Source organism: Argopecten irradians, chromosome 15 (genome assembly GCF_041381155.1).
Source record: "Argopecten irradians isolate NY chromosome 15, Ai_NY, whole genome shotgun sequence".
NCBI classification, from domain to species: Eukaryota; Metazoa; Mollusca; class Bivalvia; order Pectinida; family Pectinidae; genus Argopecten; species Argopecten irradians.
Genome location: NC_091148.1, coordinates 16,681,182 through 16,700,401, shown reverse-complemented (window position 1 = coordinate 16,700,401; position 19,220 = coordinate 16,681,182). Strand labels below are relative to the sequence as shown.

Sequence of the window (19,220 nt, the reverse complement as noted above, 5' to 3'; positions counted from 1 at the left end):
TCCCGCCGAATTGGAAAAGCGAAGTTTTTTTATCGGAACATTAAATTTAAAACAAAAAGCCGGTTGAAATGTTAATATAAGGAATATTTTTTTTATTTTTTTTTGTTGTTTATTGGCCGTTTAACTGCATTTGTTGGAGATATTTCAACATTACGCGCGTCATTTAAAATATCTGTCCAACAAATGTAGTTTACACATCGGTAAACAACAAAAAAAAAATTAAAAAAATACTCCTTCATATAATTATACATATATTATGGTGTTTTTCCTATATATTTTCATATCATTGAAATATCATCAACGGGCATTCATGTTGTTATTTCAATAAAAACAATTGACACGAACTCTTTTGTTTTGCTTTCTGTAAATCGGCATTTCGATTATATATGTAATTCAACATAAGTCTTATGTTCGATATACCCCTAACAGCTACATGTATTGTGTATTGATGAAAAGAAAATAATAAAATGTCAAATTACTTGCTTTAATTATGAACAAATACAAAGGGTTTTTCTTTCGATTTTCACGCTTTATTCAAATTTAGACAGACCATCAAGAAGTATCTGAAACATCCAAACAATAACTTAAAACGCACATTCATAGACATTTTAATAATTACAAGCGTCATCGGGACGGAGATCCAAACAGATCAGCATAATGCTTGAAATAAATACAATACAATTGAACAATATCTGTAGCATCATGACGAGCGCATTTACCGACCTGTAAATAATGACGGGCTTAGCTATTGATTTCATGAGATAACATTATATTAATAAAGATTTGTTTCGAAGTAGTTCAATTTTTATTCACTCTATTTGAAAATCATCTTCAGATTGACAGAATTATTTCACATCCATATGTAATAAATTCTATACAAACCGAGATAGCACATGTCTTAATTTGATTCATTAACACCTACATGTATATAACAACAATAACAGATATCAAAATCAAAAAAATAAATATCAATATTTCAGTGAAACGGAATATCAACTTTGATCAACAATATGATTTCTTTGGCAAAATGCATGCATCCGCTTACATTAGGATTTTACACATTCTGAACAATACAATATATTTTTACATACGACATTTGACAACGTTTAACGTAAAAATCCAGCGGGTCAGCCATATAATTATTTCGTATCATATTCTGACGTCACGCATTTGTTGCTTGATATCACATCATCATCTTGACGTCATAAAGGATTTTATGTCCGACACAGCCGAACAAAATCGCTTCAGATCATAGTATATTAGGGACATATGAAAAAACAAAATATCACATATGTTAAGTCACATGATATCAGTGGGGAATTATCATCCTCGATACTACAGTGGTTACTATCAATGTCGTTATATCCATTCCTGGATTATACCATAGCAAAACTGAGGGCTCTGTGTGTGACAAAAGCTGCGGTAGGCAATTTGGTCAATTAATGGACATTAATAATAAATAACATTACACAAGTTGGGCTTTGCTATGCTCTCGGTAATCCTCTCTGTAAACCTGTGATTGGTCAGTTTTTTCTCTCCTGAAATGTTATGATATAATCCGGAGGTGGATAGCATGACGGTGATAGAAATCCCTTGAGTATCGAGGATGGTGGATTATGATATAAAAAATAAATAATTTATGCACTAAAGTCACGGTTAAACGAAAAAGTAAAACAGTGATTAGACAATTGATATGTACAATTAAAACAACGTCATTCGATAAATACATATGTATACCGAAATCGAATTTACAATGAATAAATCAATATTCACTCTAACCTTCAATATGTAAAATTTGTTATGATGTTCATTTTCTTAATCATTTCTTAGTGTGTCAGTCACGTTATCCACACCTTTTTATCTGGATTTCGAAATATTTGAACGTCAAACTTTCAAACTGTTGGACAAAATCCAGCGAGGACAGCAATTTAGTTACTCAATTTCCGGTTGTAAATTGACGTCATGTCACTATATGATATGTGCTAGTACACGGCTGAATTTTCTTGTCTGGTCATTCCCTGAAACTGCAATGTATTATAATAATCCGCGTATTGTTCATCTTTCACATCCGTACATTGACTGAACTCACCAAATGTATTGCCGTTCACACAAAGTTCTCTCCGAGAATTACCGTACATCCTGCTAAAATTGTCTGATTCTGGCGTTCCATTCCTCTGCTCATGCGCAGTTTCCGCTATCGAAGCAGATCTGACATTATCGTCATGCGCGTGCTCTGTTGTAATTCTTTGTCTCTTTTTCGGCAACCCGTATTCCTCTCCCTCATTGATATGTGCGTCCTCGGTCATACAATGATTGTTCGGAAAGTCAAAAGACTTTTTCGTCTGCTCTAATGCAAATCTCTGTATATCCGAATTTGGCTCTTTTTTGATATTTTCCGTTTGTTCATCCTCTGTATTTTCCATTTCATACCGTGGGCGTTTCATGTTGACAGCAGGTGTATTGTTATTGAAATACAAATTCCCATCCGTTGTATTTAAATGTGAAGACGACAATTGGTTGTAACTTCCGCTTCCGGTAGGATCGCCAGGAAGTTGTGCTGGCTGAAACGCCATTCTTCCATTTGAGAATTGTTCTGGATGGTAAGGATAGGGTTTGGCGACTTGTAGCATGTGATTTCCGTTTCCGGTTAAACCAGGTTCGCATGCAAGTTGATTCGGCTGAGCGATTGGATATTTGTCTGGGTTGAAGCCTTCGAAGTATCTCCTGTTAGAAATAAAACCATAACTTAATTACTATAAAATATGGTGACAAAATAAATATGATTTAATTGTAACTTTTTTATGTCAGAAAATTGCTGTAAAAAGATGCGTATTCTTAGGTATGACATTAATTCATATCTATTATTTTTATCCATAGAAAATATGTTATCTCATTTTTATGCCGTGGGACTCGATTATTCTTTATGTATCTGAAGGAAATATGTTGATATCATCATTTCTTATATTTTATTGTGTTTTTAACCCCCTCCCATTCCCCTTTCGTACCATTTTATCTTCTATTTTATTCAAAACCTTCTGAATGCCAATCAAAGGAACAAAATATTTAGGAGGCACTTGCCTATTTCTACCCTTAAGTATGTTTTAAAAGCTGTACCAATGCTGATGTTCATAAGGTCATAAATGACAGTGGCTTCCTATAGGCCGTTAAATATAAACAAATAATCATGTTATCTTGTCTTGTACAATGAGTATTCTCGTTATTCCAGCGATAACTACCACTATCGTTATAACCCATCCCTGGACTATGTCATTGAGAACCAAAGGATTTTATTTTTATTTTTTTTTTTTTTGGGGGGGGGGGGAACCTAACTTATCATAGGCCTGAACAGAGAGACTTGTCGTACACTGAGCCTTTCATTTTTTATAATTAATTTTCTTTGCTTCTGGCTTTGGCCTATTCATTTTTTTTCATTTCACGATGAAAAAAAATCCGAGAATGACGCGGAAACCCAACCTTATCGTGACGTCACAATAGAAATATTGACGTTGCGTATTGATTTGGAAAAAATAATCCCTTGTAAAAAATTAATGGAATCGTATGTGTAAACGTATTTCATTTTATAAAGTAACCTGGAAAAGTATTTACATGTTACACCTTTGAAGTCATTATTATTTAACTTCATCAGGTTATGAAATAAATTTTGTTTGCAAACTTTTTTTACAGTTTGCAAACAAAATTTCTTTCATAACCAGATGAAATTAAAAAAATAGTGACTTCAATGCTTAAATGATATAACGACAGAGATAAGATCCCTGACGTATCGCTAATGGAGATGACCACGTTCAGTATTACTCAACTCAGGCACAAGATAGTTATAAAAACTAAATTACGACTTATGTAGCTAAAAAAATCAATGTTTATGAATCCATGAATTGCCACACTGCACAACTTTGTCCCGAAACATCTAGGTTCAATATGGTATCAACAACACACACACTGCCTCCTTCTTGTTGTCGTGTTTCCTAGATTGTGTTTAACAGTTGTTGTATAGTTATGTCTCCTTTCTAAATGTCAGCGCTCAAACAGCATTAGATAACAAAAATGAATTTACTCACCCTTCACAGTTTTCTCGAAATCCTTTCGCAAATGGATTGTGGTCAATCTTCAGTTGGGTAATCTGTAATAACGACGGAAAACTTATGAAACCGAATGTCTAAAATTAAGCTTTAACATATTAGTATCATTAATGATTATTATGATATCTGTTCTGCTCCTGATTAAAACATTATATATGGTCATTAGATACATAAAACAAACAAAAACAGGAAAAAGGAAATTTATCCATGTTATGAAAATTCGCAAAAAACACGCTGTGGTTTGAAAATAATAACAACACAATTTAAAATGGACGTGAATTCCGGTAGAACTTGTATATGCAATTACATAGTCTATGACAGGGGTTAAACTGATTAGAAGACAGAAGAAAACATGATAAATTTTAATAACTTACATCCGTATTTTGATAGGCTGTAACAGAAATGAACTGTGTTTCCGGAAACGCATGCGTCTGAAGATTTTTTTGGTCGTTAAGGCCGCACGCGCCAACTTCAATCACGTGGATACGCGGTTGGTACTTATGCATTGAGTTCAGCACAATCTGAAAATATATAAAAGTCACCTTTGTTACTTAAAGCTCGTTAGTGAATACCGCCAGTTTCCATTGTTTAAGTAAGATTAATTTTATTGTGTCTTTTATTCTTTTGATAGGGTATTCAACTAGCATTATGTCAGCGATATTTGTTACATAAGGGGATTTGTTTGCATTTCTACATAAATGAAAATAGATGTAATGAAAATGAATTTTTCTTTCAAAATAATACTTTCATTTAATTCTTTTTTAAATACACTTTCTATACAAAATACGAGCTCTATCTCCATATCTCGACACTACGTCAACATTTGGAAGATTCAAATCATATATGAAGATAGTAGAAACCATAAAAAAATCCTAGATATAACAAAAAAGTTTGGTTGGTCGATTGATTAGGGTTAACATCTTAGACAATTTAAAGACGGACAAATTGTGTTACATGCGTAAATATTTTGGGAGGCTGCAGTAAAATCCTGAAAATCTTTTTGTGATAGTGTTGCTCTCTCTCCGTTTAAAGTGCTGTCTAACTGCAGCGTGCATTCCAAACAACAACTGGTAGCAAACGTCGGTCTTAAATGACGTGTATACCCTGCATAGGGTTGTTTCAACCCTCGATTTATTTTAATAGTAAAGGGTCTTGACAAAGAAGATAATCATGAAAAAATGGATTCAATAATAATGAAAAAATAGATTCAATAATAATGATGACAAAAATGTTTTTGAGTTTATGTATTAATATTCTATTAAGATTATTTTTAAAATCCTATTATTGATCTTTTACAGTCAGCATTGAACAGTTTGAAAATAATATTATATCTTATAACTAACGATTCCCTGTGTGCTGTTTTGTTGTTGATGCGCTTCAATTACTGAAGACAGTTTAGAAATTATATAATATTGTTTAAATTACGAGCTCCTGTGTGTTGTATTTGTTGATGAGCTTGAGTTTACTGAAGACAGTTTAGAAACTAATTTTATAATATTTTGTAACTTACGAGTCCCTGTGTGTTGTTTTTGTTGTTGGTGAGCTTGAGTTTACTAAACACTATAACTTGCTTCATCCAATGAGCTCCAGAGCTGGGTGAGTCTGGGTGAAGGTATACACGTCCAGCTGTAAAAAGAAAGAATACATTTGCTTGTTACGAGTATTTTCATTGGCTTAAAACACTACTTTATCAGCACTCAAATGATTTGAAACGTCACTTCTTATTTGCTGAAACAAAAGTGTCCCAAACCGTTTTTTAATGGAATATTTATAGGTTAAGTGTAAAGATTGATTTGAATATGTCTTTGATGTTATGGAGATAAAACACCAAAAAATAAAGATAACTCATTATATTAGCGATTTATCTATAGTTTTATAAATTAAAAACAATATATTCAAGTTATTCCTTAATTCAAATCAAGTCACATTTAATTTATATGTCCGTAATGTATCTTTCCAATATTTAGAGCTGTCAAAAATTGAATTTATTTTCATGGTCGCTGAACATGAAATTGTGTATTTTATGTTTATAACAAGTATGCATTTGTCTTATTTCATTGAATCAATTTATCATATTACATATTTTTATCTTATTTTATCGTATCACTTTATCCATTTATATATATATAATTTTAACGTATTAATCTGTCTGTTGATATATTATTTCGTTGTATCAATTCGTCTTTTTATACAATTCTATCATATTTTATCCAATCAATATATTCATTTATACAATATCATTTCATTGTATTATTTTTACAATTGTTTCTTTTTTTATTGTATCAATTTATACAATTTTGTCTTATCTTATTGCTTCAAATTATGCAATTTCATACCATTTTATTTATCAATTTTTACAATTTTATTATCTTATTTTTATCAATTTATATTACTTTATCTTATTCCAGTAATCATTTACTCTTGCTGTCAGACGATGCAATTTGTTGTGATAAAACATTTCTCTACTCTAATTATAAATGCCAAATCACGTGAGCGATTCATGAGGCTATGGATGTCAACTATATTCAATGACGTAATTGGGTCGTTCGATCAATACCGTTCTTTGTCCAAACATCATCTACCTGGTCAAACTGTGCGACAGGTGATTCACAGAAATAAAAAAGGACAGGTGAGGTCCAGCCAATAATGACCAATGGTCAGACGACAATAGCAACAGTCTACCGTTCCTATGACCACTTGACCGCTAATTAACGGCGATGCCGGGGTGAAATTCGAACGCCGTTGTACAAAGTGCTAACAACACTAGAGCGCAATCTAATACTGCAGGGCGTTTCTACGTAAAGCTCTCGTTTCCTGAACTGGCCTGGCTATAATCACCCTAGCTGACTATTATACGGCCAGAATGACCATTATATCAACGACAGCGTGTAGGGTAATTACACTCCGATATTGTAAGGTAATTGAGCTATCTTATCCGGCACAGCATGAACCGAGCTACCCGGAGTTTCGTAACAATACCGATCAAGTAGGCCCTCACAAAAACACTAATCATTTAATCATTGCATCGGTTGAGCTTATGAGACCTCAACAACAAGCATACGGATGTCGTGTTGAAACGTGTCCCCATTTAGATTTATTGTTTTACCGCTTATATAACTTTGCCTTTTACTGTTTTTCCTCGTCCTGTTGTACTGGCAATATGTGTAAATATTAGAAAGACTACATTATACAAAAATATAGTTTTTTCTTTGATGTCATACTTAATCCGACTACGAGGACTCATACAGTTTGCAAAAAAAATTGTTTCATACCTCAATGAAATTAAAAGAAAACATCAATGCTTAAATATACAAATTGATGAAAAAATATATATATGGAAAATAAGAGTCAGTAAACACATTGAAATATGTTATGTCCCTGACATAATTTTGAAAAAAAAATCCAAAGAACACATGACCTCGACTGATGTGTATTTCGCAAATAGTTAAAGCTTCAAAATAATAGCATGTGTGCCGACCTCATTGTGCCTCTATTCCACAACAGTAATCTGTTTCTGAATAAAAACGGGATTAAAGAGACAAGAGAAAGTTGATAGGTCCTCTATCCTCATCGTTAAATAGTTTAGATAAGTAATAATTTAAACCACCATTAATGGCGGTGTAGGATTTTTCGTGGTTGACAAATAATGGGTTATAGACAGGATGTGTTTTGGACTTGATTTTTTTTATTAATTAATAATGCAAATGGGCTACCAAAAGAAAGAAGAAGAAAAGAAAAAAAAATGGAAAAACCAGAAAGGGGAATAACGAGCTACAAATGGGTGGTAAAGTAAATTGTACATGAATTCTGAAATGGAATTAAATATACATAAATTAGCTTCAAATATTTGATGAAATAAAACAAAAAACAATAGAGAAAAGCGTTTTGTAAATGGGTGGTGGAAAAGGCTTATTGAAATGGACCTAAACACATTAAGTGATAGACTTACTTTGGGGGCGAAGTTCCGCTTGTCCACTAGCTACCCACTTGCCCCCTTGGAACTTCCAATGATGGGGGTCTGCTAGGACCATATCAACAAACACATTGTAGTACTTAGAGGGGTTGAGACCAGTGAGGCTGAACTGGAGAGTCGGGAACATCCGGCTGGAAAATTAAAAAAACAATTGTACATATATATATAGAGTTGTAAGGTATTTTTACAAAATAATTTTTTAGCGAATAGTAAGGCCATTTTTATCAAAAGTAAGCTTCAATGAATATTCTTTTTTTCAATTAAAAAAAGTTTTTTAAGAAACAGTTTTAGGGAAAAGTAAGGTTTTTTTTAATGCAAAATATTTCTTCGCTAAAGTAGTTGACGTTTTGGGTAAAGTTGTCCATTTCTTGCACCTTTCTGATATCAATATAACCAGGGAAGGAACACCAACATAGAAGTGGTCAACAAAGTCAGCAATGAAAGATTCTCATTTTACATGCAATACATTTTATCATGTCTTTTTGTTTCACAGCTCAAATTTTGCATGAAATTATCCCGTTTAAGAGGCTGCATAGCCTACAGAGCTTTCACTCATTTAAACATTAATTGGCGTTTAATCATATATATATATATATAAATCTTTAATTAACACGGTAAATAATATCAAATAATTTATTTTGTTTTTGTGCATATGCATCCAGTAGTTCATTCCATATAGGAAATAGTGCCACGGATTTTTTTCGGAATGCAATTAATTATTTGTAATCATTTTCACATTGAAATAATATTGAAGCTCAAACTGTTTAATGGTGGTTATGGTGTTAAGTAAGTAACTTTTCATGTAACTGAAAAAAATACTTATTTGTATGCTCCTAATTTTAATTGAGAAAAAAAACATTTGTCAGTGGTGGAGCAACTTTAAAAAGTTTTTCGAGATCTGCGCTTGAGCAAGTCTACGACAAAATAAATTAGCTATACCATGTTTCCTAATACGATAAAAAGAAAAAAAAGATATTTCGTAGGAAAACGCTATCCCACTCAGCTAACATATCCCTAAAACCATAAAATGCAGCCAGAGAGCTTGCAGCTTAGGGGATACCCAATCACTTATTCTATGGTGGTGAAGATAATATGATTATGTATATTCTATGGCAGCCCGTTATTCTAATTTAGAATTCGTTTGGTTATACTTTTATTCCAAGATGTATGGCAGTCAGAAAGTTTGTTATGTTTGGAATCCCCAACCACCTGTTCTATGATCTGCTTCACATGTTAGCAAGTTTAAACTGTGAAAATAAAAATAAAACTAGAAGGTTATCTTTTGGCACTTGGCACTAACCGCTTGATATTAAACGTTCTGTATCACGTTTTTTAATAATGTAATATATCTGGAAAAGGGACATGTTGGTCTTTTTTATTTTTATTTTTTTTTTTTTATTTTTGAAATCAGTATCATTGTAACAGACATTACAGACAAAGACGACAATTTAACATCATAAATACAAAAAAAAAAGGTATTTCATTTGTATCAATTTTACATGAAATTCAATATTCATACTTTTACACACCTTCATGTACACACACACGCACACACACACACATTTATACCGAAGAGTTTACTTACATTATTATATACATTCAGAGATTTCCATACACCCACATCCATTCAAACATACATGACATTTAGAAGAGATGGAGAAGATAAGTTATGCTGCTCTTTCTTAAACCAACATAACAAATCATATTCATTATTGCTATAATTATACTAAAATATTTAAAAAATGTAAGATAATAACATATTATCATTTTATCTTGATTTTGTTTATATCAGTGTACATCCAACAAATGTTGTAAACAGTAAAATGCATTTGAAACAAAGTGTCGTCGCACTAAGCATAAAAGTGATTTAAGTAAAAAAAAAAGTCGAATTCTGTCTCTAAACAAAAAGCTAAGAATCTCACGTTTTCAAAATGGTCGCGAAATGGGTCACTTAAAAATGTATTCTCATACACATGCAGCAAATCTATCGATAAAAAGTATAATTTTTATATCTCTCAAACAGAATTATTATTGAAATATCACCAAAAATTCTCGTTGATCTCAGTTAATGCGAGATTTAACGAGACTGGATTCTCAGAATGGATAGTCTTTAAGTTTTGTATATTAATCATTCAAGTCACAGTTTCAAGTGTCGTTTTTCCATAATATATCTTGCAATGTTTTCTTTTTTTCCTTTTTTTTTTGCTGTGCGTGAGTTTGTGATTACCAACTAAGAGTTTAGATTAGAAATGGCGTTTGTATAACTGAAATAGAGGGATTGGTTCATCTTATCCGTCGGTCTTCAAATGTCATATTTGTTACACCTTTTGTAACCCCGCTAGCAGAGTTGACATTTTATAGCTAGCGGTTTTGTTTTCACCAACATGAAATTGAATTGTTTATCACATATCACACTGCGCGAACCAGTGGTTAAACGGTCTAGAAACTACGAGTAAATTGTTTTCTTTGTAACTTTTTACTTTTTCTTTGCAAATGCTCATATGATTTTTCCAACAAAGCAATAATACTATTTACTCAGTAATGGTTTTCTACTATATATTGTCTATACTATAAGGCTTTTTCATGTGTGGATATGAAGTATAGGGATATCTACCCGAAAGGTTACAAAATATTGTAACAACGTTTTGTGGTCTCGAGTAGAATTTCCCTATCCTTCATATTCACATATGGAAGAGTATTTTCTCTCATACATCAACGTTTTATTGCAATTTTACTACTACTATTATCTGCCATTTTGAAATAAATTCGAAAAAACTCGACCGCAAGTAAATTCTCAATACATGAAAATTGCGTGATATTTTCAAAGCAAATCCCTTTTTTGCATCTTTTAAAGTTAATCCAGCCTAATTTCAGAAAAAAACGTTAAAATTATACCGGGAAAATAATAATTATATTGACGCTGTGACGTCACAAGGCTGTATTGTATGGGAGTTTCTGACTTCAGTTTGTTTCGAGAAATCGGGACCTGAGCTTCAAAACCTATCCTATTCAGACAGAATCATCGCTCTGGAGATTCAAACGCATGAATATTATTGACGAATCAGAACAGTTCAAGTCCTTTACTTCCTTAAACCTTACAGTTTATAAACATGAACCAGATATGATATTCAAACATACAATTGACGTCTTCTAATAACAAAAGCATTCACAGTAGGCTAATCACAAACGGATGACGGATATTCCGTCTTTGCATATTACACAGTTAGCTTGCGGGTAGATATCGATTGTTACATCATTATTTTGTGAGCGCAATTCACGTCGTTTTCTCCGAAAATTATGACGTTACGCTCGCAAACACACGACGTCACAATCAATACTTACCCGCAAGGGCATATAACTCTGTAATATGCAAATAAAGAATTGGCAGCATCAAATACACTTGCACGTTTCAGCATAACACATAAAAATGTGTTTTTCACTGATTTTTTTTAAAGTTATAAATAAACGTATGATATAATGGTTAGCTGCAATGTTGTAGCTATAAAAAAAACTTCTAGATATATAACGGTGTCGGCTTTATACATAGTAAGAAAGCTTAGACCGGGTACGTATATTCGTTCTAATGTAATGATATATATGCATACGATAATCATCCTCAATACTCCAGGGGTTACTCTCACCGTTGTAATATCGACGACAATGATAGTAATGCCTGTAATATCGAGGAGTCCAAGTGCATTCAGACTGTAACCCGGACTATATGATTCATTTACATAAACTGAATCCAAATTATATATGATTCATTTACATCAATTGAATCCAAATTATATATGATTCATTTACATAAATTAAATCCAAATTAACAACTGCTCTTCTTTGTAGTCCTGAACTGACCTCAGATCAAATTCAATTATTTTCAATCAGTTTATAGATTTATAAAATCTAGTAACAGATTATGACTTTTGAAGATTATTTTCTTGTTGTAACAGGCATTTAGTATATATAATATACATGTAGCTGCTATAGAAAGTGAGATATGGCTAAAAGAAGGGGATTTTGGCGGCCATTAAAAAAGCAATATGGCGTCCGCCAGAGTTCGTGATTTTTTTCTAAAACGTTATGTCTTAAAGAAGTCATATACAAAGTTCCGTATTTTATTCGAAATTCCGACAATTTTTCCTGGCTGGAAATCCGCCATAGCTGCTCCAATAATAAATAAACAAACAAAAGGATATAGATATAAAAGTAGATACCCCCGCTATACTGTCTGTATTTCTTTTGAACATGTATATATTACTCGTCTATGACCCGCTTGGATATGCTATTTATTATATTTATTTACAAAATAGTTACTAATTTTTGTCATTTCCGGACATTGGAAAGGATTTGTATAGGCTTCGCCTGTTGTCCAATCCATTTATTATACTTATTATTTTATGATTTATATTATGATAATGTTTATATTTCTTGTATTACCAATAACATGAGACTCTTTCATATGTGGATATGAAGGATATTCTACCCGAGGGTCACAAAATGTTGTAAAACCCGAGACTTGCCGAGGGTTTTTACAACATTTTGTGATCCCGAAGGTAGAATATCCCTATCCTTCATAGCCATGCAATACCTAGACCAGCCATTATTTTATGTTTAGGTATACTTTGAGAGAAAATATTGAATTACCCCCCTCTCCGTCTCTATCCCCTCCTCCCCGTCACTCTCTCTGACTTTCTTAAAAAAATAATAGTTTACGTATTCTGTTGTGTTTTGTTGTCTTCGTGTGATATTTATATATATTATACTATTCAAAGGATTAAATGAGGCGTTCAATTCTATGTTGTTTAACAAAGAAATACATATAAATTTCTCCATTGTTTATCCTTTTGTAACGCGTAACCGCTCAATCCTAATGTTTCCTTTTCGGAACTCATAAAAAAATACGGACGGCGTTATATACATGTACCATTGAATCATGTAACCATAATAATCACAAAAATCATCCAAAGTGTGTATTATTAATTTCTCCATATCTAATACGTCGATAGAGATGATACTTATATTCATATACCTACAATAAGATCAAACAGGGCCGCTAAAGATATTCTATATATAATGGACGCGTTAGAAAATAATCGATGTGTTTGTTTAATATTTTTGTTCTTGCCAAGTGTTCCATTTACATTAGGGAACTTCTGTACGCTAATCCCAGCACCGGATTAGTGTACTAAATTTGTTTTCACAATATTTTTCACCTCGGAATGAGAAATATTACCCGAGCTATCGATAAATGGATCCTTTTCACTTAATCCTGTCGGTCTAATAGAACAATGGCTACTCGTGCACGTGTCATTGTAACATGATGTTCTACAACCTATGTCGTTGTCAACACAGTAGCCCTTCACAAAATAATTATCATGTGTGTTTTGTTATTGCTTTAATAAATAATAAATATAAACGCATCATTATAGAATCTTAGAAATATGAATGATATGTTTAAGAAGAAATAGCTGATTTTTTAACGACACTTTTTTTGCCATTCTTGGAGAGGGGGGGGGGTATCAGATGTTTTCTGTAAAATTCTGAGTTGTGATATGTTAGAAAAAAAATAAACAAAAAACAAAAGTTAAAGAAGAAATTGGTGTGTTCCCTGTATGTCATACACAGTGAATAGTGTATTAATGTAATTAAAGGAAGGGAAGAAAGAGAAACGGAGAAAGAAGATATTAAGGGTCCGGATGTTCAAAATGTGATCAGCTAAATCTCTTGATTCATTTCTCATTTGCAGCAAAGCTTGTGATTATATGTTCTCTCTAAAACTAGCAAATAGGCAAAGAATAAGATATTAAAAAAATCATAAAAATATCAAGTTTGTTATACAAAAGAAAATGTTTTATTTTGACTTGAGAATTGTTGTTAAACTGTAATTAGCTTAATCATCTTTCATCAGGTCAAAAGTGAATGAATTAATTTCTAATTCAACAACTAATAGATACATGTAAATTACAAACTATACTAGATGTTAGTGTATCGTAAGACTTAATAATATGGGTGTTAATTTTAAATTTGAATATGTTGTACAATTACATTGTTTGTTTTATGTAAGACGACATGTGTTATTTTGATAAAACATATTGTATTATTTTATCTTATTAACGTCTCAAACTCCATTACATTGAAATATAAGGCATCATTACGTGTTGATCCTATAATTTCAATTAGAAGAGCCATTCAATAAATCAATCATTAAGAGTCGATGGAAACCTACAATTAATAAGCTTGTAATTAATTAAATCAATTAGTAAAATTGTATTGTATTTTGTATTTTATAGTGCCATGTAAATAACAGCGGTGAATCAGTGAAAGGCAATCAAATACCAGTAAACACATACAGACAGCAAAATAGATGTTGTGATGATCCAAAGCAATAATTTTTTTTTTATGTTGATTTCAAACTACAGTGCCCGCAGTTGTCGAAAACTAATGATTTTAAGATGAAATGTGAACGCTGAATTATTGACATGTGATATCTTACGGGTATTTTTATTTCGACCTTTCATTTATCTACCCCACCCATACATGATCAGCTTGAGCATGTGATGACGTCAGCACAATACTGACCACTGGTCACTTTGGCACGTGAACAATAATCGTGTTCTATTTCGTGTTGAAGTTTGACATATGCTTGATTTATATCTGAATTAAAGTACACTTAATGACACGGATATATATATCATTTTGATGTCATATAGAATAACTTCCACATTTTCAAGCATTTTTTTCTGTATTTTGTTTTATTATTTAATTACTAATGAAAGTCATGGGATATCTATTTCATTTTGATATCATATCTAATTACTTCCACATTTTCAAGCATTCTTTCTGTAATTTTGCCTTTCTATCATTTATTTAAGATGAGTACAATTAAAGTCACGAGATATTTATATTATTTTGATATTATATGGAATGACTTTTACATTTTCAAATTTTTTTTTTCTGGATGAGGCCGACCGACCAAGCTATTAGTATTGATGTTATTTCGTAAAATTGTCGATCCATTCCTATAAATTTATCAAATGTTTAAGGAATCATTTTGCACCACAGAGGAGGGTGCTTCGAAGGGGTTGGGTGTGACTTTATAAACAGGAAAGACAAAATTGTTCTTTCGGTTAAAATAATTATATAATATGTTTATACATCAACATACATATTCATATTTAGCACCACATGGATAGGGGCGACGAGAGGAATGAGGGGATGGTGGAGGAGTGGCTTTATAAATAGGAAAAACAAAATTATTTTGTGTAAGACTATTCAACTCATAGGTTTTGTATCTTTGTATACATAATCCTATTATTGACATGTAACACAAGCTTTGTACCGCTTCTGGGTCGCAAGTTGAAAATTCATGAGACAATCGCCACGTGCTTAACATTATCATAGGTCGATGTTTTTTCTCCGTGTATATGGACTTTCATAATATAAGAAGACAATACATTGTCATAGTCGCCGTCGGCACCATCATCGACATCGTGAACATGTAGATCGTATTAAACAACCATGGCTATATTATCCATTGTACAATTTGTGAAAAAGGCGACTCGCTGGATATACATGTATTTATATTCATGTGCATAGACAAGACAGCTGTGTGATTGTTGTTCATTATTCAAAAAGATTCAACATACATTAATAAGCAAGAACACATATCTATCAAAGTTACTTCCCTTTGTTTCATTTGCATCAGGAATTTTAAACAGCATTTACGCACATGTACAAGGATAAAAAAAATGTCAAATGATTTCATATAAAAAGATTGTTTATAGGTTTTCCACAGTTCAAACGTGATAATTTCTATATTTTGTATTAAAATTTCTTTAAAAATTGTGTTGCTTTCACCTGCTGTCAAATGCACGTTTCACATCCATAATTAGCATAAAAGTGTATTGGGTTTTTTGCATATATGCACTCCTTAATATTTCATTCCTATAGTGATTCGATATCTAGTACTAATTTTCATGACGGTGTTATTATGTGTTGCTTGCACATGCGGCGTTTTAATTTTCACTATTTAATTAATTGAGAATAAAAACGTATCCTTTTTATCCTTCATTCTGCTCTCGAGAAGATTTTATCAATTATACATTATTTTTCTTTATGTTTAACAATAACACTTCATTAATAAGTAACTCTATACACATATAGCATAAATGCTTTTCTCATCTTTTGGAGTTCTTATACAAGTTTGTAAATGTACTATTCTAAGGTACATCTTATATTTTAGAGCATATGTTATTAAATAGCATTTAATTGATAAATGCTTTTTTTTTTTTTTTTTGACAAAATTAATTTTACCTTGTTGAGTTATTTATGTCTATGACAACAAAAAGAGAACAAAGAGAGAATCTGTCGATATGGTGTTATATTAACTAGCTAAATGTGACGGAATAAGTGTACGTTTGGATCAGATATTAGAACCATACATGTATATGTAATCGGATCCCCTCGGAGGAGGAGGAATTTCTGGTAATCCGAGATGTCGCGATTGATGTAAGACTATAACCACCGTTTCTTAATAATTTAAATGAACGATTGATATGCATGAACACTGTCTTTTAATAATTGAAATTATGATTTTTTATATGTACGGATTTTTATGATAAATACTAGTTGTATTCTGATGCATTGTATGTTTTATACGATTGTAGATTCTGATAAATTGTTAATTAAACAGACATACTAATGCTATCTTTCGCTCATTAAAATCATCCGTCACAATCCGGATATTTAGCATATACTTTGATATCGTTTCACAGCTATACACTATTTTGGACAGTGATATCGACGGATTTATCCATATATATTATTAAACAGAAAATCCTAACGATTGTGCATATCATTTATCAATTCGGGTCGTGAAATGCCCTAAAAGGATTTATCTTTATATATGCATACAATATTTAGATCCGCCGTTTAAACTCCGATAGATCAAATCAATAGTTCATAGTTCAATAAACGAAAAGTGTGAGTTTAACCAATTTGATCTCGAATTTAAACATTCACGGCATGTATTAGATACATCTAGTTGGAAATAATGATTTACCGGCTCAAAAACGCCGACATATATCAAAACGTAAGTCTTTTCATTACCAATTTCGCTAGTAAGTAAAAAAATGACGACCTAAGTCCGTTTTAGCAAGATTTTTTTCGAGAAATAATGTCTTCGGTATAAATGGTAAAAAAGAAAAGATCTGCAGAATAGGGAACGTCATGTTCGCGTTTACAGCTAAAAAAATTAGAATGAGCAATAAGATATTATTTGGACTAGCATACTAAAACTAACATATAAACAAACAAAAAAAAACAGGTTAAAATGAGAACGAATAATGAAAAACCTGTAAATAAAGCTTAAAGGAAAGAAAAATAATGTTCCGATCATATAAGAAATCAAATTTTCCAAAAATAAATCAATTACTGTTTCTAAGGCAATGGATATCTTGTTCTTACTGGTGATATATACATGTACAAATCGGGGATAATTTGAAAGACAGAAAGTTAACTTTTTTATCTTTTTACGACAGAGAAATTTGGTACATCGTATAATTCTACTATGCTAATAAATAATATTTTATTTACAACTTTTGAGATAAGAAAGAAACCTCGGGAAATGATCTTACGGAAGAGCTATTACGCTCTTTTCAAAACGAAAATGAAAGATCCGTTTGTTTTCTATAAAAGACAACTTTGGAAGATACATTTTCTGTCGAGATTGATGAAGGTATTTATGTATACGGGGTGTATGCTAAGATCAGCCGTTAAAGGAAAGTGTTAAAGCGCAAAATTATCTGGAAAATCCCTGTAATGAAAAAGATGTGACACGAGAAAGGAATTAATTCTTTACTCGCAAAATATGTTGATTTGTAAACGAATTTCGAATTTCTATCGAAATGATCTCAGGATAATTCTTTAGCCACTAATCTTTTGTCAAAGAAAATGAGAGACTGAAAAACGACATACGCACGGGGAAAAGCAGCGATAACAACATAGATTTAGAACAATATGGAATGAAAAAAAGAAAAACAAAATGGCGAAAACGAAATAGTTATACTTACCGGCCTTGCTTTGTGATGATCATTTCTGTTGTATGAGCATGAAATTTTGTCCAAAGCTCCCTGTTGCAGAGGTTGACACATGCTTCCTGACCATCATGTGCCTGAGGGGAAAGGTTCTCTCCACTCTGACCCCCGGGAGTCATAGCAATCCCCGGGGACGCACCAAGCAGATTACATGGGGTTTGAACACTTGTCTGTGGATGGGAGGGGGGACTGCTTCCGTAACCCCGGGGGTAAGGATGACTTGGATTGGGCAATGTTTCCGCCTCCCCGTATCCATAATGATAGTTCGAATACTGTTGAATATGATCCGTATGGACTGATTGAGTCGGAATTTCGCGTGGATATTCCGGGTACTGGCCATGAAACTGATGCTGAAAGTTCCCCTGCATTGAGGTGATGCTAGCGGGCTGAAGACACGCATAACTAGCCCCGCTGACGGCATCGATAGAATTCTTTGGAGATAACTGTCCTCTTCCGGGAGACGAATTGTCGGACGTACTCCGGCTATCTTCCTCTACCTCATCCCTGGAATTGATGTCCGGAGACGAATCGGTGTCCAGTAGCACCCGGGACGGCTGATGCGAGTCCGAACTGAAGTACGGATATCCGTAGTAATAAGGTTTACTGCCGTTTGGAATTCCCGAAGAATATTGTTGGTCCAGAGTTTCCACGGACGGGCGGGGGTTTCTGCTTTCATTTTGTGGGGAGTATATAGTCCCGGTGGCTTCCCTATGTCCATTCTCCTCAAACTGTTGTTGATAATTGATATTTTCCGACATTTGTCCTTTTTATGTGTGATAATAACACACAGGTTGACAATTGTCGAGTTTTCCCCCACTGTGTATCTCCGCAAAGTGTAAATTTGCGTTGGTAGTGTTGCGCCTACTATTACCACTTGTCAACTCTCACAATATTCTCGGCTCCGTATACTACTTAGATAGTGTGGTCGCGAATTCGTACCTGTCACACCATTATCTATACGGCGTGACGTCACAAACGTACCGTTAAATTACTCTAGCTGACGAACAGTTCCTTCGCTGTCTGCGTCCTTTCACAAACTAATTTACCTACATCAAT

At 32.7% G+C, this 19,220-nt stretch overlaps 1 protein-coding gene across 1 annotated transcript; it reads right to left on the bottom strand.

The window, feature by feature from the left end:
- Positions 1-511: 511 nt before the first annotated feature.
- LOC138309531 (uncharacterized) lies at positions 512-19,220 on the bottom strand. The gene is made up of 6 exons (XM_069250758.1): positions 18,141-19,220; positions 8,047-8,201; positions 5,608-5,723; positions 4,472-4,618; positions 4,077-4,138; positions 512-2,724 (listed from the first exon to the last, which is right to left on the bottom strand). The coding sequence occupies exons 1-6, from the start codon at positions 18,920-18,922 to the stop codon at positions 1,983-1,985; spliced, it is 2,004 nt and encodes a 667-aa protein (XP_069106859.1). The 5' UTR covers positions 18,923-19,220; the 3' UTR covers positions 512-1,982.